Source organism: Neodiprion virginianus, chromosome 6, assembly GCF_021901495.1.
Source record: "Neodiprion virginianus isolate iyNeoVirg1 chromosome 6, iyNeoVirg1.1, whole genome shotgun sequence".
In the NCBI taxonomy this organism is placed as follows: Eukaryota; Metazoa; Arthropoda; class Insecta; order Hymenoptera; family Diprionidae; genus Neodiprion; species Neodiprion virginianus.
Genome location: NC_060882.1, coordinates 6,683,512 through 6,708,383, shown reverse-complemented (window position 1 = coordinate 6,708,383; position 24,872 = coordinate 6,683,512). Strand labels below are relative to the sequence as shown.

At 36.5% G+C, this 24,872-nt stretch overlaps 2 protein-coding genes across 8 annotated transcripts; one reads left to right on the top strand and one right to left on the bottom strand.

Annotated features, from left to right (window-relative positions):
• Positions 1–1,039: 1,039 nt before the first annotated feature.
• Positions 1,040–24,119, bottom strand: LOC124307070 (centrosomal protein of 135 kDa). 4 transcript variants are annotated; one of them, XM_046768397.1, is made up of 20 exons: positions 23,995–24,119; positions 23,624–23,817; positions 22,310–22,610; positions 21,640–21,872; positions 21,022–21,199; positions 20,768–20,934; positions 20,501–20,696; positions 19,712–19,872; positions 19,501–19,602; positions 18,973–19,227; positions 18,794–18,889; positions 18,315–18,544; positions 18,010–18,220; positions 17,789–17,904; positions 4,125–4,404; positions 3,848–4,045; positions 3,218–3,394; positions 2,886–3,088; positions 2,541–2,672; positions 1,040–1,175 (listed from the first exon to the last, which is right to left on the bottom strand). In XM_046768397.1, the coding sequence occupies exons 2-20, from the start codon at positions 23,804–23,806 to the stop codon at positions 1,121–1,123; spliced, it is 3,474 nt and encodes a 1,157-aa protein (XP_046624353.1). In that variant the 5' UTR covers positions 23,807–23,817; positions 23,995–24,119; the 3' UTR covers positions 1,040–1,120. The 4 variants fall into 4 exon arrangements, with proteins under 4 accessions (XP_046624353.1, XP_046624352.1, XP_046624351.1 ...); XM_046768396.1 differs by lacking the exon at positions 1,040–1,175 and adding an exon at positions 2,182–2,369 and having other exon boundaries at positions 21,703–21,872; XM_046768395.1 differs by lacking the exon at positions 1,040–1,175 and adding an exon at positions 2,183–2,369.
• LOC124307075 (uncharacterized) lies at positions 9,011–17,740 on the top strand. 4 transcript variants are annotated; one of them, XM_046768409.1, is made up of 5 exons: positions 9,011–9,200; positions 15,503–15,677; positions 15,795–15,988; positions 16,101–16,444; positions 16,545–17,739. In XM_046768409.1, the coding sequence occupies exons 2-5, from the start codon at positions 15,507–15,509 to the stop codon at positions 17,258–17,260; spliced, it is 1,425 nt and encodes a 474-aa protein (XP_046624365.1). In that variant the 5' UTR covers positions 9,011–9,200; positions 15,503–15,506; the 3' UTR covers positions 17,261–17,739. The 4 variants fall into 4 exon arrangements, with proteins under 4 accessions (XP_046624365.1, XP_046624364.1, XP_046624366.1 ...); XM_046768408.1 differs by lacking the exon at positions 9,011–9,200 and adding an exon at positions 9,356–9,446 and having other exon boundaries at positions 16,545–17,740; XM_046768410.1 differs by lacking the exon at positions 9,011–9,200 and adding an exon at positions 13,898–14,387.
• Positions 24,120–24,872: the final 753 nt, after the last annotated feature.

The window sequence follows — 24,872 nt, the reverse complement described above, 5'->3', positions numbered from 1 at the left end:
AGCAAACTATAGATAGTTCTGCTTGCAAAGCCATATCTTTGCATAAATCAGTACAAGACGAGCGGTTGGTTGAAATTTTTGTTGATTCATGCTGCGTCCCTTGACTTGAATTCGTAACTTGTTTCAAAGACTGTGTTAACATGCAACTCTCAGTTTCTAAATTCTCGATTTTCTGTTTTATTCTTTCAGACAGATTTCCGTCGATTGCTCGTTTATTATTCTTAACGCATGATTTCAATTCCGAAGTTCTATTTAGCTTTTCCTCACTGTTTACCAATAAATTGGCCGTTGAGTTAAAAAACTCCAACGGATTTGTCGACGTTTCTTGCTCCATTGTTCCTCTCTGTTGTGTATCAGCAATCCTAATTATACTTAAATCATCGGCATGGTTAATCCCAGTTGAATCTGGATTGGATAACAAATGACCTTCTAGGCAGTCGCTCGCTTTAATCAGATTTCCACTACAGTTATTGGCGTTGGCTATACCTGCACTAGTATCTTCAAATTGGACGCTTCTATTTTGATTGCTTTCTTGTACATCCATAATAGTTTGGATAGCAGTAACCCTCTTCCTAATTGCTTCCGTGGCCACTTGATTTGCTGCGGGAATTCCAATAAGATTTTCATCAGTTGGTGATTCTCTGGTCTGTATGTTAACGTCTTGAATATTTTTTTCACTTCCAGTTTGTATTTTGACACATTTTGTTTTCGCTTCTTCAGTTTCTTTCGAAGCAGCCTGATATTGATCGCCTTTTGTATCAAGATACGAAGGTTTGCTATCGCTGATTGAATGCTTGACAATATTATCCAAAATGGCTGTGATTTCTACTATTTGCATGCCTTTATCTTTCTGTTCAGTCTTGGTATCCAATATTGGTTTCAAAATTATATTAATACAGGGTACATCCTCGGTTTCTTGCGTTTTATAATCGTTGATCACTCTGCTGTTACTCACGAGATGATTACACAACGAATTAGACGATGCAGAGTTGTGTGAGGGATTTGTGTTAAACCTATTTGTTCGCTGAGCATCTTTCTTCAGACCTGGTCTACCGTGACAGCTTTCCGTCAATTCTTCTGATATTCTATGGCTACCAATCAAGGCATATTAGATCAAGCTTTATATAACTACATTGAGATCTACATTCAAACTCTCTGGCGTTGAATTTAGTGACCTGTAAACAATAAGCAACAATAATGTTTAGCATGAATTCGGAGCTAACGTAAGAATATCGGAAATTGTTATTATATTAAATTGACACACTTTGCTATCAACTTTAAACTTTTCTTTCTTCTACACAAAATAAAAGGTCCACAATTTCGTCCAGTATCTATTGAGTTTGAAAGCTCAAGTTTAATTTGATCAAACTACCATTGAGTAAAGTTTAACATATATTCAAAATGCCGTATATTACATAAAAATGTTAAGTCGAGTGTAGATGACGGGACAGTGATACCTCACTTATCTTTGCTATCGACCAGTTTCGGATGAATGAAAAGTGAGTCGTCCATCTTGACCCCAACATCAGTTACAGATTCTTTTTAATTAATCGAGTGATGAGATATAAGTTCAAATAATTCAAAATGTATTTAACAATGGCAAACTATTTTTACAAGTTCAAAGCTACATTACTCAACAAGAACAAGCGAAAAGAATCAAAAAAAAAAAACATTGATATGATAAGATATGACTACACTGACAAATCTGAATTATAATAAACATTGTTATCAAAAGAACTTTTAGTTCACGACCACTATGAATCAATTACATTCACAATAAAAAGAACAGCCGCCAGAAGTGAAATGCGTAAATTTATAAATATTGAACAAAAGTTTTCTTATGAGTTCAAATTCACAGTTCTAGGGCGCATTGAGGGTGGAACATGTGGACTGGGAACAGCATAAGCTGGTGGCGACGCATGCCGAGAATTGTTGGTCCTTTCAAGATTTATCATTCCAGTAGCATCGGATGATCGATTCTTAATGCAGGAACAGTTTGGGAGTGCATTATAAGGTTTTTTGAGCCAGTCAGCATTCCTGGCAGATTCAATATATTATGACTTGATTTATGAAATTTGATCAATAGTCTGAACGCAGATACAGAGATACGGATTTGCCGAATGCAGTAAAAATTTGCAGTCGATTGTTTGAATCTTCCCTGCGCAAAATTGTTATTGAGTACAGTAAAATATTGCGCGTGAAAAAGGGGACGAAAAAGATCTACCGTTCAACGGTAAAACATCTACCTGGGTGCCGGGATCTTCCACTGATTAACAGTCTTAGGGTCTGGGCGTGGGGCAGGAGTAGGACCTTTGAAAGCAGTACACGGAGGACAAGTTTGTTTCTCAGAACTACTCGGAGAACTCGTTCTACATCACAGGATAGATTTTTCATTCGTATTAGCATTTTTATGATAATATAAAACGGCAGTAGTATTAAATCAAAAAGTTTTTTCAACAGGCGAACAGTATGCGTGAAAATCTTGTTATAGCAAGTATTAAAATTTATTATAAACAAGGAATAATTTTTATCTACGTTACCTCCTACTTTCTTCTTCTTTTCTTGCTCTATCAAATCTTTCATTAGTTATCTGACGACGTAACTCACTTATCTGTTTACTGTATTCGGCAGCTTGGTTTTGATATCTCCTTAGCTCAGATGTTTCTGTGTGCCTGTAATTCAGATACAAAATATACTGAAATTTACAAGTAGACAATTTTTAGCAAATTGTAGCTACGAATTTTGAGTCTTCTATTATACGGCAGATTTAATTAAAAACTTGTCATGAAACCAGCGGAAGATCACCATCGAGTAATATTTAAAAAGTAAATTTTATCAAATTGAACACGTGTAAAATATTTTGGTCATATTATCAAACGATTTACAATTTATTTTGGAGATCACTGATCTTCTGCTTAAGCCTGGCCATTTCGCTTTGAAGTTCCTGATTCGTTGTCTGATTGTTCAAGGATTCTTGTCTTGCTTGATTCAACATTGCTTCCAGTCTATCAACAGCTGCGTTATCTCTACTCATCTGATCTTGTACGATGTTTTGCTCGGCTTTCAATCTCGCAAGTTGGGATTCGCACTAAAAAATAAATTGATACATGCCGATGCTTATGAAATTATACTTAAAAATACTATTGGTTCATTTTCAAACTATACCCTACGATATCAACTGATTCTTGTCATCGAGTGTGGGCAAAAAAAATCCTACCTGCGCTCTCATTGCTTCTTTGTCAACGAGCTGTACCTCAAGAGATTCTTTTTGTTGATCTAATTTAACGCAAAGGTCCCTAACTGCATTAAGATCACCTTCGGCCCGCCGTCTCTGTTCACTTTCTTGATGCAGCTGCGTTTCCATACTGGCAACATTTTGCGTTAGCTCTGCAATCTGGAATACAAAAAATTCACCACAATTCTATAAAATTTGATGAATACGAGAATATATTGATTCCTTGTTGGCTTATCGATTCATTTTAAGTCTAAAAATATATTTCCTGTCCAGTGAAAGTATATTAACTAGAGTATCTAAATTATATTGAAAAAATTGTTCAAACTACGGACAAGTTTAATTCCTAGATAGAATAATATATTCATTTTATGTTACAAGTAAGATATTCCAAGAGCATTTATTAAAAAAAGTGCAAAATAACTTGTGTTATTCCACTAGATGCTTGATTATTTTAGTTATCATGTAAAATCTTCTTGCTTCTTAAATTAGCATCATATTTACCTACTCTCTTCCGCTGTTTTAAACGGTAATTATGTACCATCACGGGAACCTCTAAAAATTACCTTGACAAATAGGATACCAGACATATTCAGTCAGTTGAAAAAAAGATACCTGAGTTTCATAGCCCCTTATCAGACAATCTCGATCAGCGATCTGCCTTTCCAGATCAAGCAAACGATCCTGCGCAGTCTGAAGAGCACCTCTGGCTTCTGCAGCCTCAGATTCTAAACTTTGATTATTAGTTTCCAAGACTGTAGCTTCCAAGCTCAAACTTCTAAAATGGTTCAGCATTTCAGATCTTTCATTTTCCTGCAAGCCATTTAATCGAATTAGAGCTTAAATTTACAATAATGAATAAAAAAATTTACAGTAAAAATATAGATCCTACCTTCCTATTTAACAGTTCTTCTGCTCGACGAACCTCAGTGACGTAAGTTTGCAGTTGACGTTTTAAATCATGAGATTCCGCCCTAGATGCTTCTAATTCTCGCTGGAGATTGCGACATTCGCAAGTTACGGCTGCCAGGTCATCTTGAATCCGTGAATTTTCCCGAATTGCATTTTCTCGGTCCATTGACGTTGACGCCAATTGACGCTGAAGGTTGTTTATCTCCACCTCCATTGTACGCAACTGTCGCTCCTGCTCGGCAGTTTGGTCCACGCATATTCTGTAAATTAATTGTTTTTTTTTTTTTCAAATAAACACCGTAAAAGATCGTTCCGAAATGACGGAAGCCGTTACGCGTTTTGATCTCAACTTTTTTTACTTTCCTATTAAAATAATCTCTTCGTACATAAATTCGCATTTAGTAACGTTGTGATGTGCGATAACAATAATAAATGTGTACGTATACGCACCAAGACTATTGTAGAATGTTCGGAGGTGTAACAATTTGAGTATCTTATTATATACAGGCGAGAGAAAGTCTCAGTCTCGGATAAATTACGTGATGAATTCTATATTGATTGCATGATTCAGATAAGAATGACAACATCGCGATGCGATTTGGAGAAGGAAAAGAAAAAGTAAACGAGCGTTTTTCCTGTTCACCATTCTTCCAAGAATTTTTAAGATCTTTCGTAAATATTTAAACGTCATGAATAATTTATCTGAGGGCAAAAGGGAAAATCAATTCTACGAATCGCAAAATTTCATCACATCGCTGCATGAAAACCAATGCGTTTCATAATTCGTATAAGAAATTACGATAGCTAGTTATCATAAAATCTTCCTGAACCAGCCATCTAGAATGAGTCAAATTCGATCCGTGAATCAAACGAATTAATATTCCGCACGTTTCCACGGGGGATAAACCCCGGTAAATATTCGTTGCAAGTTAACGCAGTTAAGAAATAGTTTATGAAATTGGTCAAGAATTACTATGTCCTGCATGTGGCACGATGCAGTAAGTATTATAAGTCTACACATATACACACGCACACACACACACCCATGTACCAATACACGCGATTAATCGACGCGTCCAAGCCAATTAAGATTCACCCTCGACAATAAAAAGAATATTACTTAACAGTCGCGGGTAAACGACGTTTCAAATGATTGACCAGACTTATTACAATTCGTGATACGTGGTGTGAGTGCGTAATGTTTCGCATGATGCAAACACCTCTTTCTCTCTTTCTCTCTGAAAACGATAAGGAGGACAAGGCCGGTTGTACGTACGTACCTAGAAGAAGGTGTCGTACAACCGTTTCGAAGAATTAATTGTAACACTTTTGCAGTAACACTGAGGAATTTTAATGTTAAAATATATGAAGGTAGTTTTCTAAAAAAAAATAAAAATAATAATAATAACTAACTGACCAATCTTATTCCCAAATAAACCACCTTTCTGTAATAATAACTTTATTTCTGTACAAAGTCGTGTACTCTGATGCTTCTAATTTGTTAAATATCCTTCAGACAATCGACTCTTTGCAAATGACGCAATTTGTCGATAGATAAATACTGAATAAATGGAGCCCGCGATTATTTTTTTTTTTTTGTTTTTATTTTTCAACCGCGAAAACACCGGTTGCCGACTGTTATAAAGTCGAGTTGGCCGATTATGCGAGGAGATATTGCGTAATCGGTAAATCGATTGTGCGAGTGTGTATGTATAGTAAACGGGCAGTGATGAAGAAAGAAATAAAACCAGCTGTCCCGCACAAAGACGACTACTTTCACTTGCCGTGTGGTTCGAGCTGATCGTGCAGCCTCTTTGGTACCTTAACATTATACATATACCGCACGTCCAAGGTACAACGAAAGTGAAAATCCTATGCGGACGAAGACGAAAATCAGTTACCATAAGCAAATATCAGGCACATGCAGTCGGCAGCTTAGCTATTAATCAATCGGTTCGATTACACGTAAGCGTAAAATAATACAGAATATGCATACAGGCGTAAGGCTCGATGTGTACAATCTGAAACCAAGGTAGTACAAGCCGGAAGTTCGTTCGGATATTAAATATTCAAATTATAGTTACGATGTACGGATTTATTGATTGCCACGGATATATTATAGGGTCGACAAATTCACTATAATTCGCCAAGCAAACATATCCTAATTAACCCGATAACTGATTAGATGTGATTAATCAACGGGATTTAATCAACGCTTAATTTCCATAAATATTATTGGAGAAATTAAGTAGATACTGTGCAAGTGGATTTGATAAAAGTCCACGACACGTCGACCATCACAACACACCGTGCATTATACGTACTTTCGAAAATGAGATTTTATTATGTATTTATGCCGAAAAGTCATTAGGGGTGTACAGTCTATGGTATATTATATTTATAGAAATGCAAAGTTTGTCAATGGGAAATGCATTACAGTCACGTATCACAGAATGTGATCGAGAAGTTCACACGCGGCCCATTTAAGAGTAATACAGACGCGTTACAAGTCGAGGGGAAATAAAAGTTCTCGCACGGATTTTTTCGACCACAAAATTTTGTAATGCGGATCACGTATTCGTCCTTTCCACATATTCTACACACACAAACTATTTTCATGGTCGCGGGTTATTCAGGGTCACACTCAATTCTCCCTGCATTCCACACGGGTTTCAAGAAGTTTGTTCTTCATATTCGTCGCTTAAAGCTTATTCGAAGAATACCAAATACGCAGGTTCGCGATGAGCATAATTAAATGAAATTCCATAAATTTTCATTCCAGAACCCGAAATACGTAAGTCAGGGTTGTTTACAAAGACGAATCTTCAAGTCACGTATCTCGATACAGGCGCGCATAGAATTTTTACAAATAATCTTCCCAATCGTCGACAAACACACCGAAAAAACAAACGTAAAAGTGAAGAAGAAAGAAAAAAATACTAGAGCAAATTGCCCGACTTCTATAGATGATATTTACTCCCAGTTTCTTCAGCAGCATCTTGTCTCTTGAAATCATACACCTTGGATGTACAATAAATGAGCAACGATTCTACAGCAGAGATATTATCCCACCGTATAGGTAGGTGTACAGTATAATTCCACATAGTCGGATAAAACTTTTCCTCGGTACTTCAGCAACGTACAAGGATCAACGATCGAGCCAAGATAGCGAGATGAACCCCTTAGTACGATCGAGTAGAAAAGCTGTTTCCTAGTCTCCGAAGGTGTACGTCTTCGAAGCTTGGTACATACGTGAGCAAAGATATGGAAATGAGTGTAGTCAGAGTTCGTGATGCAACATCACCGACTTCAGGATAGAACTGCTGCTGCTGCTACTGTATAGAGAGAAAATGCACAACATCTTCTCTCCGCAGTATCTCGCATCAATCAGGCTGGCACTGCAGCCATACGGTGCAGGGGCGATGCACTCGACAATGAACCTAGGCGTCAAGACGTAGGTATGTGCAATATACGCGCAACCGAACTTATACGGTTCCTGCTGGAGAGTTTTGTCTGACCTCAAGTTGAAAAGCTCTCTAATAATGTCCATAAACACGGTATACAATGAAACCGAGGACCCGGACGCGGGAAAATCCCTCAAACGTCGGCTCGTTGAGCTGACCTCATTGTGAACGAATAAAAAAAAAACGTCATAAATTATATTACAGGTATGTATGTGGTGCAAGAAGAAGTTGCGTCATTGCGGGATAACCATACAGGTAAAGCCCCAGTCCGCACCTTGGCGTTACAAAGCGAATGAATGAACGAATGAATGAATACATGAGCTGGCAAGTAAGTCCGTTCTTGGTGGACGAGATTGACTATTTTCATCGGTCCCGTTACGAGATCAAACACCCTCAGGGGCACTAATGAAATTACGAAATTCAACAAGGCCTCGGCGATCATCAAACCTCTGATGGAACCATGAATATTGAATCATTTTTTTTATTACGCTATATTGAATCTGACTTGCCGCTTTCTCGGTTCAAATATAAATCTTTCATATAGTAGTAAAACCTGATATAAATTCAATTTGATTGGTAGATGATTGGTAAAAACCTAGGACGTGTCAAGCTTTTATTTATTACAGGTATATATTCATTTGATCAACCAACTATTCAATTTTCGTATCCAGCAAGACAACAGATTTTTACCCATCATATTTGCCTGCAGACAAAGTCTCAAACCGCACGACACTTTTGTCCTTCTCTACCATATTCAGTTTCGTTGTATAAAAAAAAAAAAAAAATAACCATTTCGAACAGTTAATTTAAGGGGATTTCCAACAGCTCGAAATTCCTACAAGCTTCTTCAATTGCGGAACAAACTCTGTTGCAGGCAGTTGATCGAAACCTCGAATAAACATGATGATGCTGCAGCTAAAAACCGTCGCGTCCGCGAACGAAAGTGAAGTTTCTATATACGAGGACGCGTGACGGTTTTACCCCCATCGCGATTCAGTTTCGGAGCTTCGTTCTCGCGGAGTTAGGTAACGAACGGCCTTATACTACACGGTAAGGAATACAGAGTCGTACAACAAGCTCTACAGAAGACAGCCTTAGGAACGAAGTCAGATCCGAAGCCAGTCTTTGAGCTAAACTCCTGCCGTCAACCGGCGACTACTCGTCGGAGACACACGTGCGTCTCTTTCTTACGATAAAAGCCACTACGCAGGACAACGTTTTCGTCTAGCCGTAGCACCGTAGCTTCGAAACAAATTAATTTAAAAAATTAACCGTCAAATTTCTTAATTTCTCACTTTCAAAAGCACTGTAACTACAAACATTGACCCATACGGTGTATAAAATATAATATAATATTTATATATATACATATATATATATATATATATATCTAATAAATATATGTGTATAAACGTGTTATATAAAATACGAAATTTTTAATCGCTGCAGTGGTTTATTATAAATGTGAGCACAAGTTACCGTAGTATAGAGGTGAAAATTGAACTTCGTAATGTGATTTAAATACAGTGGTCGGTGTGGTAAAGATTTGGAATATACGATATAACGTGTATTATACCGGAATCAACGAATAGGTGAGAAATTAACGATCTATGGACAGAATTTATCGTGTGCAATATTTCAACTTGGTTCGAGGCATGTTATAGCCTTTTAGTGTCTACAATGATCATTAAGCGCGTATACGTGTTTAAAAAGATGCAGCTTCCCAGAGCGAGGTTGTTGTTTTTTTTTCCCTCTTGAATCCATACCGTTCAAGGAAAAGTTCACCGATCTCTGGAGAGCGTCATGAAACGTAGAAAGAAGAGGAAAAGGAAAAAATAGTCATATGCAAATTCAGATTCAAATAATAAGAATAATAATGAGTTAGAGAATTAAGATGAGCAACTTTATTGCGCGTTATTATATATACGCGAATTGCTCGGCAACATCGACTAATCGAGACTTTTGATCGAGAACTGGAAACCTTACGTTTAAATACATACATCGAGAGATTTGGGATTCGAGAATTGCTTCGCGGTGTCGTTAATTCGGTTTCACTTTCGGTTTCACGTGGTCAATTTTACGGCAGCTGTTTTTAGCAGCCTTTATTAATGTTCGATAACATTTTGAATTAGCATTTTATAAAATATCTTACGTATACGGGATTGTCGTAAGACATATAATAGAAAAAAAAATTTACGCTTGTTAATTGCAACGCTTGCAAATATCAAGAAGCGAGGCACACTCAAAATATAATTCAACTTTCTTTAAATAAGTTTTCATTCGAACTGTACGACGGTTTATTAAACTTATCATAAGATATCAGAAACTTTGCAAGCAACGAACGATCGTTTATTTTTATTTCATTTGTTGCAATGGATAAACAGCGATAAAGGCGCACGAACAGCACTTAAACAAAGGTAACCAAAATCGAAATTTAATATGAAAAGTCAGAGTTCGAATCAATTTACTTCGGATGAGTTTTAATCTTCACTTGGTTACAGACGCGACCAGAGAATTTTATCGCCGCGATTAATATACATGTTAAAATAAATATTTGGTAAAACAATTTTGACGAAAGAAAGATTCAACGATTTGCAATTTCTTGGGTAACATAATCGCTCGAATCTATTCGAGTAGCAGCGGCAGTAGGATATAATAAATTAACTGCCCGTGTAATTCCGTGTTCTCTGCAGATCGTCGAACCTCGAGAAATTTTACGTTTCACAGTACAGACAGAAATGTTGAGAGACGATGCCGAGATTACGAATTAACGATCAATCCACGCAAGAGGGCAATCAGTTTCAATCATCTTTTTCCCAGTCGCGGTTCGTAACCTGCCGTGAAGTTAGCCGTATCTCAAGTCAATTTATTATAAATACGATTGCCGGTGATTAATTTAAACGTTATATACACGCTGTGAACACTCTGTAACGATAATTGAATATATACATTCCAAGAATAGTATAAATCCATTTATACAATAAAGAATTATGTGTTTATATTGAAACGATACGCCTCAAGAAACACAAAGAAGCTTTCTTTGTCACTGTAGTCATCAATATCCCGAGGCTCTGAAGTTAGTAAAGTTAAAATCAGGAAATATGAGGAAAAAATGTTTAATGCGCAATATTAAAACTGACTTTCACGGAGTTGGTTTTGCAAAATATGAGTATATTTTATCTATCATAGTTTACTAAATTTTCAGACATTCCTAAAGCTGCGATGTAACGATTTTTTCTTAAACATGAATCTTTACAATAACATTACTAACTTCAATATGACGATGATTAATTTTTTCTTTATATTTTCAACTCATTCCTCCTTCAGCATTACCATGGAAAATAAATGGTAAAAGCGACTGAGAAATTCATCAATTCACAAATATTACTGAGAAGGTTGATTAAAATCCAAATATGTACGCGTAACAAGTAATGCGTAAATTATTCCAAAATACAAGAATTACTCCAGAGACTCGAGGAAGTTTCAAATAAAAATCAAAACTAAAAACGAGCGATAGAATAATTGTTTTGTCAACGAAGCGTACCTAAGCCGCATGTCATCGCCGCATGGCAGGCAGCAATAGGGACACATGGGGTAACAGGTCTCCATGATGTTGGCAGCAAGTCGTCGTGACAGATCATTTATGGAAGAATTTAAGCATCTAGATTTTTAGAATTGACCGATAAAGGGTAGGATTTTTGTTGTTTTTTTTTTTGTTTTTGTTTTTCACTTTCTAATTACAAACCGAATACTCGACAATACATTGCGTATCATCCGTTCATACCAACAATTTTTAATCAACTGCCGATCAAATCTGCGACGCATTTATTGTAGCCAACGAGACGTTGTCGCGGTGAAAAAATAAAAATCTACTGTCAACTGTCGGTGGCAACAGTTGTTTTATTTCGTTTATTTTCATTTCAATTCTCTCCAACTCTCGCTGCCGCTGAGCTTCAAAAAAAAAAAAAAAATTTTCAAACGTAAAAACTGGCGTGAAATAGCTACGTATTCGATCTAGAAAAGTCACGAAATGAGAAATCTCGGACGAGAAACGTTTGATTTGTGAATGTATATATGAATATATATAAATAATTGTACACCTACAGGAATACGTGTATTAGTTGTAACGAAATTTTTCATTAAAAAATACGTTCCGTTTCGTGTTCTTTCACAGTTAATAACAGAGTAATTTCCCCCGTAAAATGCTTGTTTTTATTACATATCATAGCGATAGTTGTATCCAATAAGAGAATCTAATCTAATCTTCCGTAACTAATCGAAGAAAAACTCTCCACGCGTCTCAGCTTTCGGATTAATTTTCCCATCAAAGAGATCTCGACAACCGTACAAACACATCGCGAAGTGTTTGCTTATACATATACCTATGTAAAACGTTGTGTATAACCGTGGTAACCGTGAACTTGATCTCGTTAGAATTCAAAGCGAAATTTTTCACCCAACGTTTTAACCGTGACCGTTTCAAGAACTGTTTTGTATGCACGTCGAGGAAATCTCCTTGTTTCGAAAGCTGCATCTTTGTATACAAAAGACACGCGACGAATAAGCCAGAAAACTCGTGGTCTAAAAAACGAACCGAGAACTAAACGTAAATACCATAATTTCCCACCGAGTTCCTGTCGCCTTGCATCCTTAACGACGTGTGCATTTTTAAACGGGAGAATATAATTTTATATTTTATTTTTTATACATATATATCAATAGACTGAATACGTAGGTGAGAATGAGAAAGAGAGCTTGCTAAAATGTGAAAGCAATTTGAAACACCACGCTGCATTTCATGCAGCGAATTCGATATAATAAGTATTAAATTCAAACTGTGTATAACTACGCAAAGATTAGGTATTTGAAATAACTGTTAAAACATAAGGTGTATATACAACGTAATATTTACTCGAAAAATTATGATAACTTCACCAAGTAACCGTACTCTCACTTTTTCTACATTCCCCACGATCATTGCGTCCGCCTTATGCCCACGTAGTCGTTTCGCACACAGTGCGTGATTTAAGGCAAAGATTATATCTTGCGTGACGAGTTACGTGAACTTGAGAACTATGAAAACTCTGCTCGCACGCTGAATAATACCCATAGTTGCTTATTTAATCATTATTCGTTGACGCGTTTTTTTCTTTTTTTGTCGTCTCAATTTTTCCCATTGTTTCGTAACATTATGACGATTGCTCGCGCGTGTTAGTTTCATTCCATTCCAAGTTTTTTTTTTTCTCACACTAGTTATAGACTCGCAGTGCGAATTACGTACCTTTTCTATAATCATTAACTCGGGCACGTCGACTAATAACCATATGTAATTAATAAATGTACACCCATTATACATGTATAAAATTTACTTCGTAAATTTCTAAAGCTTATTACAGCTAATACAGGTATGCGTGTATAATACGTATAAGTTTATTCAAAATTCGAAAAATAAACCTGTAACGCGTTTGTATGCGTGTTATACGTGCGTCTAAAAACGAGCAACAAGAATTGCACACCCCAAAAATTGTGAAATATTTTTTTCCACAAGCAAACACGATTCGGGCGATTTTTAAAATCCGATCTTCGCTAAGATCCGCTCACTCGCAAACTGTGAATAAAAATGAGAAACTTTTTTATACATGGGAAAAATCCCAAGAATCCGGGAATTCTACGTTTGCCGCAACAGAGACCCAGTCGAATGAAATACCCGAAGCGAGTTTCAGAAACTACATAACAATTTCGGACACACTTGCACTTTCACTGCTTACACGATGGTGGTCATGGCCGTCCCGAGTGCAAGAGCAAAATGTAGATTGCTTAATTCGGGCGCGTCGTTTAACGTTGCTGCACCGCGTTGGAAAGTGATAAGGTTTAATTTTGAAAAATATCGGATAACTCGAATCCCCCCCCCCCAAAAAAAATTGAAGCTAATTGTGAAAGGATCCGCGAAGCTCGAGATCGTATCTGCATGGGTGATTTATCGCGCATCGAGAGTGATGAACCCTAAAATCGCGAGCTAATGTACGCAACAACGACGAGTTTGGGGGTTTTTATCGTTATGTTTTTTGTTCCTCGGTTATTTCGGTCTCTCGGATACAAGCGTGTGTGCGTACAAGCCTTTACCACACGGCCGTGATCCTCGCGACCTTCGTGGTTCGCGGCAAGGCCTAAAAGTGCGAAGTTCCTCCGTGCCAATTTACAAATTCCGAGGTGTTTGAATCCGGATGAATAAGCGCCGACATTTTCTTCGTTATTAAATTTATTTCTTTATTCTGTAATATTTGGTAAATGGGATTTTTTGTTAGTTTCATAATCCTGAAACCTGATCGTTTCTTTTATTCGTGATATTGTTACTAAGTAGGCAGAATCGTAGGTGTTATTTGGAAATACAGTATTTAGCATTTTACGATAACTTTGAATCAGAACGTCACGTTTATAGCCACGTGTCGTTTCGTCGAATCTCCCACATGTTTCCAAAGTGATTATTATAGTCTGAAAATCTATCGTTTATAAGATAGTCCAAAGAATTCTAAATGGGAATGTAAAAACAGTTTAACACTCGATATTAAAGTTCTTGAAAGGATTTTACATCGATGTTCTATTATCGGTTCAAAGACTGATAACCGAGATGAAAAATGAGAAGGGGTAGACATATAAATAACAGTAGCGAGACAAGTTGTGACTTCGTTCTTTGCGCACGATTAAACAAACCGACAGAATCGCGGATACGACTATCCGAGTTCAAGCAGTTCAAACCACTAGAAAGCAGACTTTAACTCGTAAGTCAAACTTATTATCGTATGCACGAAGAATGGCCAACAAATAAAACAGGTGAATATTTGCACGGCAAGTTCAAAAAAAACCTTCGAGAGAAGAGTAAAAAAAAAAAATCTATTCCTCTTATAACAAAATTTCCGGACAAGGAATGAAGTTGACTGAAAGAATGAAAGGAGTAGAAGTAAAAGAAGTAAAAATGTGATAATAAAATCGTTGATATTCGCGCGTCGTAATTCGGAGCCACGTGGTGGTATTCTTCGCAATGCCCTTGCCATGGAGAAACAGTGAAAGTATCCGGTATCATTTTATTCAAACTTCGAGTGCTTTTCTGTATTCGTATATATAAACCGGACACGGACACCTGTAAAACAATGTTGTCGGTATCACACGAACGTCTTCAATTCCACGTCCAGTTTGCTAGACTCGAAGCCAAATCGCGTGCGTTTGTCGACAAGCGTTTCTCGCGTGCATTACTCGTGCCGTACATACAATGTGTGTAAGTCGTGTAAGTGCGCGAGTAAAATGAAATCAAGAGTCTTGAATCGTCGGCTTTACAACCATGTTCAAAACGCCTTAGCGTCTCGCCCACGACGGGTCTCGTTTACACGCGGAACAAAATTCAAACGGGTTTCAAAATCTTTACTCTACGGGGAAAAAAAAAGTAAGAGTGAAAAAATAAATTTCAAAAAGGTTGATAAAAAAGTCGATATGAATCGAGGATGATCAGCGAATGGTCAGATATAATCGTGAGTGAATAATCAGCCAAATATTCAGATAAATCTTAGTACTAATTGTTGTTAACTAATAATCTCTATCGGGGGTGATCACCGTATTTGATGTTTTGCGGGTATCAGTTTAAACGTGCAAGATTCACAATCGGATGACTAAAAGGCATTTGAACAAACGAGAAAGTCGCGAATCCTCAATTTTGACTCAACTAATAGAACTCTCAGAAATTTCTGACTGAAACTATTTGCCAAAATTGAGAGTGGCGCACTTGAATAGAAGCTGCAGTAGTCATCAAAAACGCTACTAGAGTTAAAAATCGAAACATTTTCAAGCGTAAATGCATCAATGTAACTTGAATGACTTGGTACAAACTTCTTTTAAATTTCAGCACTATGCGGAATCTACTGGCAAAACTATTGTGGCTAACTCTGATTGTTGGAGGAAGAGCAGCTATAGTTCCGCCACCATGGGCAAACCCTTCCAACAATCCTTGCGCCGCTCAGCCTCGTGGATGGCAGCTGCTTTACTGGCCAGCGGATGGAAAATGTTACAAAATATTTCAGGTACGTACAATAGATAACAAGCCTAGGCCGAACTTGAATATATTGATTTTAAGAAGAACATGATCACGACCTTGAACTAGTTTTGTGAATTGATTAAAATGCCCGCACTTGTAACAGATCGGGGCACCTTGTCCGCAAACAATGGAACTGAGCCCAGCAGCTGAAGGAGGAGGTACGGTTGCGGAATGTAGATGCCCTCCAGGTACAGCGCAATCTCCTAGAGATACGCTATGTCATTCGATATTCACAAGGGGACCTTGCCCAGTGGGGCAATATTTTTCACCTGTTCCAGAAGTTAGCGGTAAACCAAGGTACGAGAATAAATAATGATAGTTTAATTCAGAGTACTTGATTAATATACTATTCAGCTGCTTTAGAATGAGATGATATCCTAATGCCTGATTATTAAATCATTTTCACAAGTTCAAAGCCAAGATGGGGTGTGTGTCAAGAGTTAGAATCCTGTCCCGAACAAAGCGAGGTATATTGGCCAAGAGATGGTAAATGCTATCCAAAGTTGAGCCGAGGTCCCTGTCCAAGAGGAGAGCTTCTCGTCATGGGAAAAAATAATTTACCCGAATGTTCGTGCACCTCTGAAGGTGAACTGGGCAGGTATCATTGGCCCGGTGAAGGCGGAGGCTGTCACGAACACTACACGAAAGGTCCGTGTACGGAAATTGGGGAATTATTCCTGCCAGGAGGACTGTGCGGCTGCCATAACGGGCTTCCGCACTATCACGAAGAGTCAAATATGTGTTATCAATTAGGTAATCGACCAAAGCACCAATTAATATTCTACACAAATTCGTAGATTCAAGTTTCTACATTTACCGAAATTACCATAACTTGTTGACGTATTAATTTAAGGTGGACTAGGACCGTGTTCAATCGGCCATCACTTTATCGTAACGACGACGGATCAACAAGATCATCCGGAGGAAATTCGGGCAAAGTGTGTCTGCAAACCAGGTTATGTTCTCTACGAGAATGGTTTATGTTATAGAATTCACACAAGAGGACCTTGCGATAATGGTGAAATGTTATTAAACGAAACAACTTGTATCCCTGTGCCATGCAAAAGAGGGAGGCTTTATTTCCCGCAGGAAAAAACCTGTTACAAAATTGGTTCCAAGGGACCGTGTCCCAACGGTCAAATAGTTTTGTACGATTACAACGTGCGACCCTCTCTAGACGGAATAAGTTACAACGGGGTTTGTGGATGTACAAACGCTTTGAAAGAATCTGGTAAATGTTCGGAGGATGTGGAAGAAAATTGCAGAAACACACCTGGCATGGCTGTGATTAATAAAACTTGTTACAAATTGTACACCCGAGGACCTTGCGCTGAGGGTGAATGGCTAGTTGCTCAACGAACAGCCAAAGCCGATTTATGGCAAACAACGGAAGGAGAAGAGAGACCCAGAGCGAGATGTGAATGCAGACCTGGATATAAACGGGTTACAGACAGCATCGAAGTTTCTGAAGTTGAGAGTAATAGTTTAATTTCACCAGGTGGTTGTCAGCCACCAGCGGTCAGTCTGGCAAGATTTCTCAATAAACAAATCAAATCAATTGACTTTTGAAACGATACTATATGCTAATGACTCCTAGAATTAAGCTAGTCTACAAAAGATAGTGAAACATTGAATGCTTAATTAATTTTTACACGTATAAGTATGTTAGACACAGAGCTTTAATATGGTTGAACGAATTGTGATAATAGGCATTGCTAGGTAGCCTAATAAGCGACAATCTAGCTAACCAGAAATAGAAGTATATTAAAATGACGAGAGATGTTTGTTATATTATCTCTGTCGAGAAGAAAAAACAAACAGGAAAGAACTTCAACAATATTCTCTATACTTTCAGAATTGTCGAGTCTAGTAATGTCACTAAATAACCATGTTATTTCACGTCAACGTAATCGGATAAGGACTCTTATTTATTTGATAACTAACGAGCATTTTGAACTTTGTAAATACGTAGTTATAAGTTTTAAATATGCTATTAAATAATTTTTTTTTTTTTGCATAGATATCGTATTCCTTAAAATTGATATTTATTTTTTTTTTTGTCTTTTTTCCCTGTAAATAAAGACTGAATTTACTCACTGATATTTTTGATGGAAATCTGTGACCTGTTGCTCCAGTCCATTGGCCTGTTGTTCTTTGAACCTAACTTCACGTTCCAGTGCAGCTATCCTCTCTGTTTTTTCATCCAGATTCATCTTCAAATTATGTAATAAAAAATAAAAAATAACACCAAAGAAGAAATTTCATGAGCCGAAGCCTTACGACGTCGATATCTAATCGATAAATATAAAGGTAATTACCAATAATTGATCTTTTTCTTGATCCAACTGCGCCAAGTTCGAACGCAACATGTTGCACTCCTGTTTCAAGTCCTTGACTTGATTATCGAGTAGCATTTGCTGCTGTTCTACATTTCTTTTATGATCTAGCATTTTGCTCAATTCTGTTTCTGATTGACCAAGTTGCCCCTGAACATCGCCAAGAGCCTGGTCAGTTTGCTCCTGCAATGCTCTACGAAAATAAAGGCATCAATAAAAAAGATTTTAAATCCATCCATCACTGCATTATTATTATTATTATTATTATTATTGCTATCAGAGAATACCTGAGCTGGAAGTACTGAGTACGTTGAGTTGACAGTTCTTCTTTAGTCCGCCTTAATTCTTGTTTTAAATCTTCCAACTGATCTTCCAAGCCATTTATTGTTGCACGTCGAGTGCCTTGAGAAAGCATTAGATCCTGTCTTTCTGTTTCTAACTGCTTCAGTCGTGTCTCTGCTTCCGACAGATTTTCCCTCAATCTACGCTGCTCAGATGTATGAGCGTCTACTGCTATCTATTCGAATGATATTGAAACATCCATTCACGAATAACATTGCATTCTCACAACTCTTACTAACGGAGCATGCATTACTTTCTACTTTTTATCTTACGTCAACTGGGGAGTAAATTGAAATGTTAGGAAAAAAGTATGTCCTAGGGAAATCTGTGATGCCAGGTAAATGTCACAAAATTTTTAATGAACTCTGTAAACCAACAAGGAACATCAGAAATAGTTATTAGTAACCTAGGTTTCAAGTTTTACCTTAAGTCGTTCGCGCAAAGCATCGCGTTCTTCCACCAATCGATCAACGTCCGCTCTTGCTGTATCCCTTTCACGTTCTAGTCGCTCTACCACGGCCTAAAACAATGATTTCAAACTTTAATGAGCGAAGTTTGTTATAAAGTTACAAAAAATAAAAGAGGGAATAAATGTAAAAGGACCTTAGTTGAACTCGCATCACCACGAGAGGGGGGAGATGCTGTTGAACAATTACAAGAGCCGGCTGGCCTACAAGGACTGTACGGACTGCAAGGAACGCACGGCCTCCGTTGCTGGGTTTTCGAGGTCTGCAGCCTCGCTTCCAAATTGAACTTCTCACGATCCAAGGCTTTATTTTCTCGCTGAAGTTCGGCCATAGCTTGTTCCTTCTCGTTTAGCTGACGCCTTAGTTCGCAAGCCTGAGTCCACAAATCAGCCTATTGTGTAATTTGTAAATTTGAAGATTAACAACCGCTTCCATCACATCAAATGCAAGTTTATGAAAAGATAATTATTTCACAAGTCTCATTTTATACTGGGAATTTGTACATACAGATTTACTCTGTGCTTAATCAGATACATGTATGTAAAAGTATTTTTGGATTTTGATTAGTGTGACATTCGATTTTTGGATTCTTCCTTTCTTCGTATCAATACAACAGATATAGTAAATAAATAATCGCACCGAATTATGGAAAATACTTTCTTACATTATCTCCATTTGATAGGGAGTTAAACTCTTGTCTGAATTTGTTGTATTCATTTCGATAATAGTCCCTTTCAATTTCCAGTCGTTCTATCGTTTTCTTCAACTGCAAAATTGGAACAATTTTTCATGAAAATGAGCAGAAATAATATATTCTTTACACTTTGATGATTCGTTTTTCGTTGAATAAGAAAAAAAAAAACAAAAAAACTTACGGAATTGATTATAGAGTCCTTCTCGTTTTCTATTTTCTGATTTTCAAAAGCCTGCATTCCATTTGATACAGGTTCCACAACATCCTTAGTAACTTCATCCTCTTTGTGACCATTCACATTTTGTGTGGTCACTGCGGGTGACGTAGATCTAGTTTTGGCTGCTACAGAAATAAAATACTAATTAGGATTTTAAGGTACGAGTTACCGTGCGGTTTGGGTAAATATTAGCAATTTATTCGTAATTCGCAAAATTACCCGTTCTTTTCTTTAGTACTTTCTTTCCTTTATTTTTATCATTCTTTTCCCCCTTTTCTTTGTTCTTTTCCCCTTTTTCTTTATTCTTTTCCCCATTTTCTTTATTCTTTTCCCTATCATCCCCACCGCCACCACCACCAACATGTGAATACATTTGATCTTTTAAGATGTTGTTAGAAGATTCCAAATTAGCAATTTCTTGTCTTTGGCTTGCACAACTTTTGGTAAGACGCTCTATCGTGTCATTTAAATCTTTTTCTGTAATATTAATATGTGATTTCAATGTACAAAAGCGTATTAAATTTCTTTCACTGCTCCCACACGACGTGGCAAATTGCTGTATCAGCTACAATCATAAATTCGTTTGAATTTCAAATTATTGTCTCATCTAATCATCCACCAACACCTTGCTGACACATCAGCGAAATTTGTTAGACATTTGACTTACAAGCAAAATTCCTTATTAACCAAAATCCCTTTATATACCGATTACTTGCGCTTTAATATCGATTGATTAAATTCTCGAAAATTTACCTAGAATTGTCAATTGATTTATCCTATCAGTCATCTGTTTTTTTTCATCTAAAGTAGACTCCAACACACGTTGGATGTTCCGTTTTTCTATTTTGCAACCCTCTAAATCTGCTCTTAATTCTTGCGCTTCTCTACGTTCGACGGTTAACTCACTTTCCAGCACATGGACTTGCGTCATAAGGTCTTCAATTTTTTCCTGCAGAATAAAACAATATAGCAAACTTTATATCCGAATTTACAGTCATAAATTGTATCACTATATCTCACCTGTAATCTGCATACTCTCTTGTTATTCTCTTGCACAGCACTGTTACAATCTGCCTCTACAGCTAGTGCAATGTGATCAATGTCTCTTAGCTCTTTTTCAAGTTCCTCATTTCTTTCAGCTAATTTCAAGGCTCTAGACATAGCTTCGTGCTGTTTAGCCATCGAATCTGTACCAGTCAATAAAAAAAAAAGACAATGAATATGATTACATTGGGCTTTTCAGTTCGAAAAATTGTCAAAGAATAAATTTTTACCCTTTAACTTTTCTTCTAAATCTTGCTTTGCACGTTCTAAAACCTTCAGATCGCCACCATCTCCGTAGTGAGTTTTGTCGAATTTTTTACAAAAGCAATCTTTAGTTAATGCAGACAAGGGACGACCACCATCTAACATTTTCTTCAAACGCATTATTTCCTTTTCCTTTGTGGCTAGCTACAAAAATCGTTGGAATTTTCGGTTTCAGAGTTTGCAATAGACGCTATCACAGGATTTTATTAAGTTTATGCTTTTTTGTGGAGCTCTAGCTAATAACACAAGAATCCATAAATTTTTAATTTTTTCACCAGCTTTGTTAGGTTGATTCATGGATGTGTAAATGTTGTTTTAGTTGTATGAAAAATGCTTCATGATTCCATTTAAATAAAATAGTCATTCGATTCCAAAGTATAAGACTCTTTAAACTCACATTTTGCCAAGTAAGTTTTCAGCGACGTTGCTTACTTTATCTCTGTATAAAATGTAACTATCTCAAAGTCAAGAAACATGCATAAAAATTCTCAGCGTGATAAGATAATATTTAAATGACAATTACAATATAAGTACTTCAAGGAAGAATCCAAAACCCATGCAAATTTTCAATGAGACCGTTATACCTGTAATTTGAGTGTATGTATCTTCTCATTTTGTATCGAGAGATCACCTTTGAGTTTGGTTACCTCACGATTTAAACAGTTCATTCTGTGGTCTGCCATTTCCAATAAATCAAAAACGTGTGGTTCAACGTGTCTCGAACTGGGTAATGTGGTTGAACTGCTTCCTGTTCTTGGCAAAGGATCTGCCTCTAGCGTCGGCCGTCGCAGCGGATAGCAAGCTCGTTTTTTCGTAGCTGTAAAGCATAATTTTTATGAACACATTTGCATTAATCTATGCTTTCTAAAAGGACTTCATTATTTTTTATGGCTTTTGAGTAATCCAGAAACAGTAAGTTACTAGCAGCGTTTAGTAGCTCTGTGTGAACAATTTCTTTCTTGTCTAATATTATGCAGTGTAGTATACTCATAAATGAAAATGAAGTTTGGATTAATTTTCTTTTTCCCCACCAAATTTTTCCAGTTTATGGCAATGGTTTTGAACCCCACCTAAATCACTCATTAGACAAGTCAAAACATGAGCAAATTTTTTGACAATTTGATCAACTTGTTTGGAGAGAATTCCTCTTCTACATTATTAAGTGTTTCTTACTTGTATCATTTTGTGCTGACTTTAAAATGGACACAAATCAAACACCAGTGAACATGAATAGTAAAGAAAAAATGTTATTACCAAGATTAGTGTTGCTTATTACAGGCTTACAACATTTGCCTTGTAATTCGAGAATTTTAGCACTTTTTCCAGCTGATTCGGCCTCGAGATCTTTAATTTTTTTATTATTTCGAGACGATACTAACTGAAGATCGCTATTGTCGATTTCTAACTTGCGTACTTGCTTTTTCAACTCCTTGATTTGCTTCTGATGGCTTTCATTTGTGTCGAGCAATTTCAGGTGTAGCTCGTTACATTCCTGTACTAGCCTCGCGTTGTCACATTTGTAGGGCTCAGTTGCCAGTTGAAGCTGACTACATGCCTGATAAGCGAAAATATGAAAATCAATAGATAAGCAACAAATTGAGAACCAATCAGCGAGGTATTACAAATCAAAAGTTACAAAATGTTGCCCCAATGATAGTGAACACGAATAAAAAAAACATCCTTACTGTGTAACAGAAATTCTTTTAAGCAAATTTGAATAACACAAGTTAAAATATCAACAATTTCAAAATAGGGTTTATGATTAGAATGATCAAAATCATTAAACTCTAATATTTCTAATCCAATTTTAATAGTTTTTATACTTATTTTATTCATTGGTAGAAATATTTAATTATCACTTAAAAGAAAATTTACAAACAATCATCTCCAGAATGACTAGAGTTTAATGATTTTTAATCTTTTGAAATAATTTTGAAAACTTAGATAGTGATATTCAATTGTGCTTGGATTCATTTCTACTTATTAGTACAGACATTGCTTGATTCGAGTCACTGACTGAGATTTTTTTATAATTCTTCTGCTTTTCAAAGATTTGATTCAGACGATCCAGCTGATTCATCAGTAAGAATGTAGTATAGAAATTTTAATTCAGCTATAAGCAAACAAGCATTAGTTGATGTATAGAATTTTCAAAGTTATCCTTTTTAAGACGTAACAATTTATTGGTTATTCAGTTAAAAATGTCTACATTCCTACGACAAATACAGTATAAGAAATGACAATTAGAAAATATAGAACCATACATTACAGGTAATTGTACAATAAAGTCAAGCTTTTTTGAGACCATTAAATCGTCTGGAAGTGATTTATCCAAATACACAAGCGTAAACTTACCACTTGTTACGATCACCTCATGTGCCAAACATTAAACAAATTATAAATCAAATATTGAGTTGCGTTTTTTTCTTAATCATAATGCTCCTTTTTTTTAAAAGGTAGCATAAAAACAGTAGAAGCAAAGTGAGCATTGGTAACCGGATTTATAAGTACAAAGTAATAGTAGATGCATTAGTATATCGTAATAGTGGTTCACGAAGAAAATCTTACCTCTATGTTATCTTGAGCAACTGACTTGAAGTGTTTGAGACTGTCAGTTGTCTGAATAAGATCTGCCAATAACTTTTCAATCAGAGGCAAAGCATCCAATGACAATGCCTGCCGATAACCTAATCGATCCAAGTGTTTTCTCACTATCCGATACCTTTCAGCCAAGTTATAATCTTCCTCCATTGTTTAATTTACTAAAAAATAACAAGAACTTAAAGTTTATAAGACTTCCACCAAACTCAGACTGCTAGTTGTCTATAAATTTTTTGTAAAGAATCTCGTTCGTTCGTTACGATAAAGCGAGCGAGCGTTTGGACAGTCACTATTCACTATTCACGTGTAAAATGAATTATCAGTCCATTTCAAGTTACCTAATTAGCAACGTTGAACTCAAGTACTTTTATTGTTTACAAACGCATAGTTGACAGCCACATTGCTCCAGCGAAATACAAATATAAACATAACATACTTGCGCGGCCATGTTTGAGTGATGTTGTGAGTCATAAACTATGGCAATCATGAAGACGAGTTCCACTTGTATATGTATTATCTTATATAAGGCATGCAGTTGATAAACTTTTGGCATTCGGTCGTTCGGCATTTATTTTGAAAAGTGAAAATTTACCGTTACCGATTTCAAATTTTTCCTCTAAAGGCAAAGTCTGACTTGAAATGAAATTATTCACCATTTGAATATCTGAAAAGAAAAGAACTTAGATTACGATAATGGTACAACGGAACTTTCTCGATACCTTCAGCATGGCTATTTTTTAAATTTATTATTGTCATCATCAAATAACACAGACCGTTATTGTGAAGTGAAAAGCGAGACGATCGATATTATGGTCTGCGTTTAATTTCATTGGAAACAATGAGAATATAATGAGTAACATGTTCGAACAGACAAAAAAGTAATGAGCTTAGATTAGAAAAAATGTTAACTACCCAAAAAAAAGGGAGAAACAGATTAGCTGAAACAGATAAAAGGTTAAATTAGCTGAAACAGACAAAAGGTTTGATTAACTGAAACAGACAAAAGTACGATTAGCACAACGGCAAAATTGGATGCACTGACAAAAATTATGTGGACTCCAATATGACATTCATAGCAATAGTCTTCAACTCCGTTATTCCTATAGGTGAAAAAACTACTTTTTTATTTAAAACCAATTTCTGGCCAAGAATGCTAGAAATAAATATTTGGTTCGATTGAAAACCCTATCAGAGTGGTGGCAATTTAGCTCGAAAA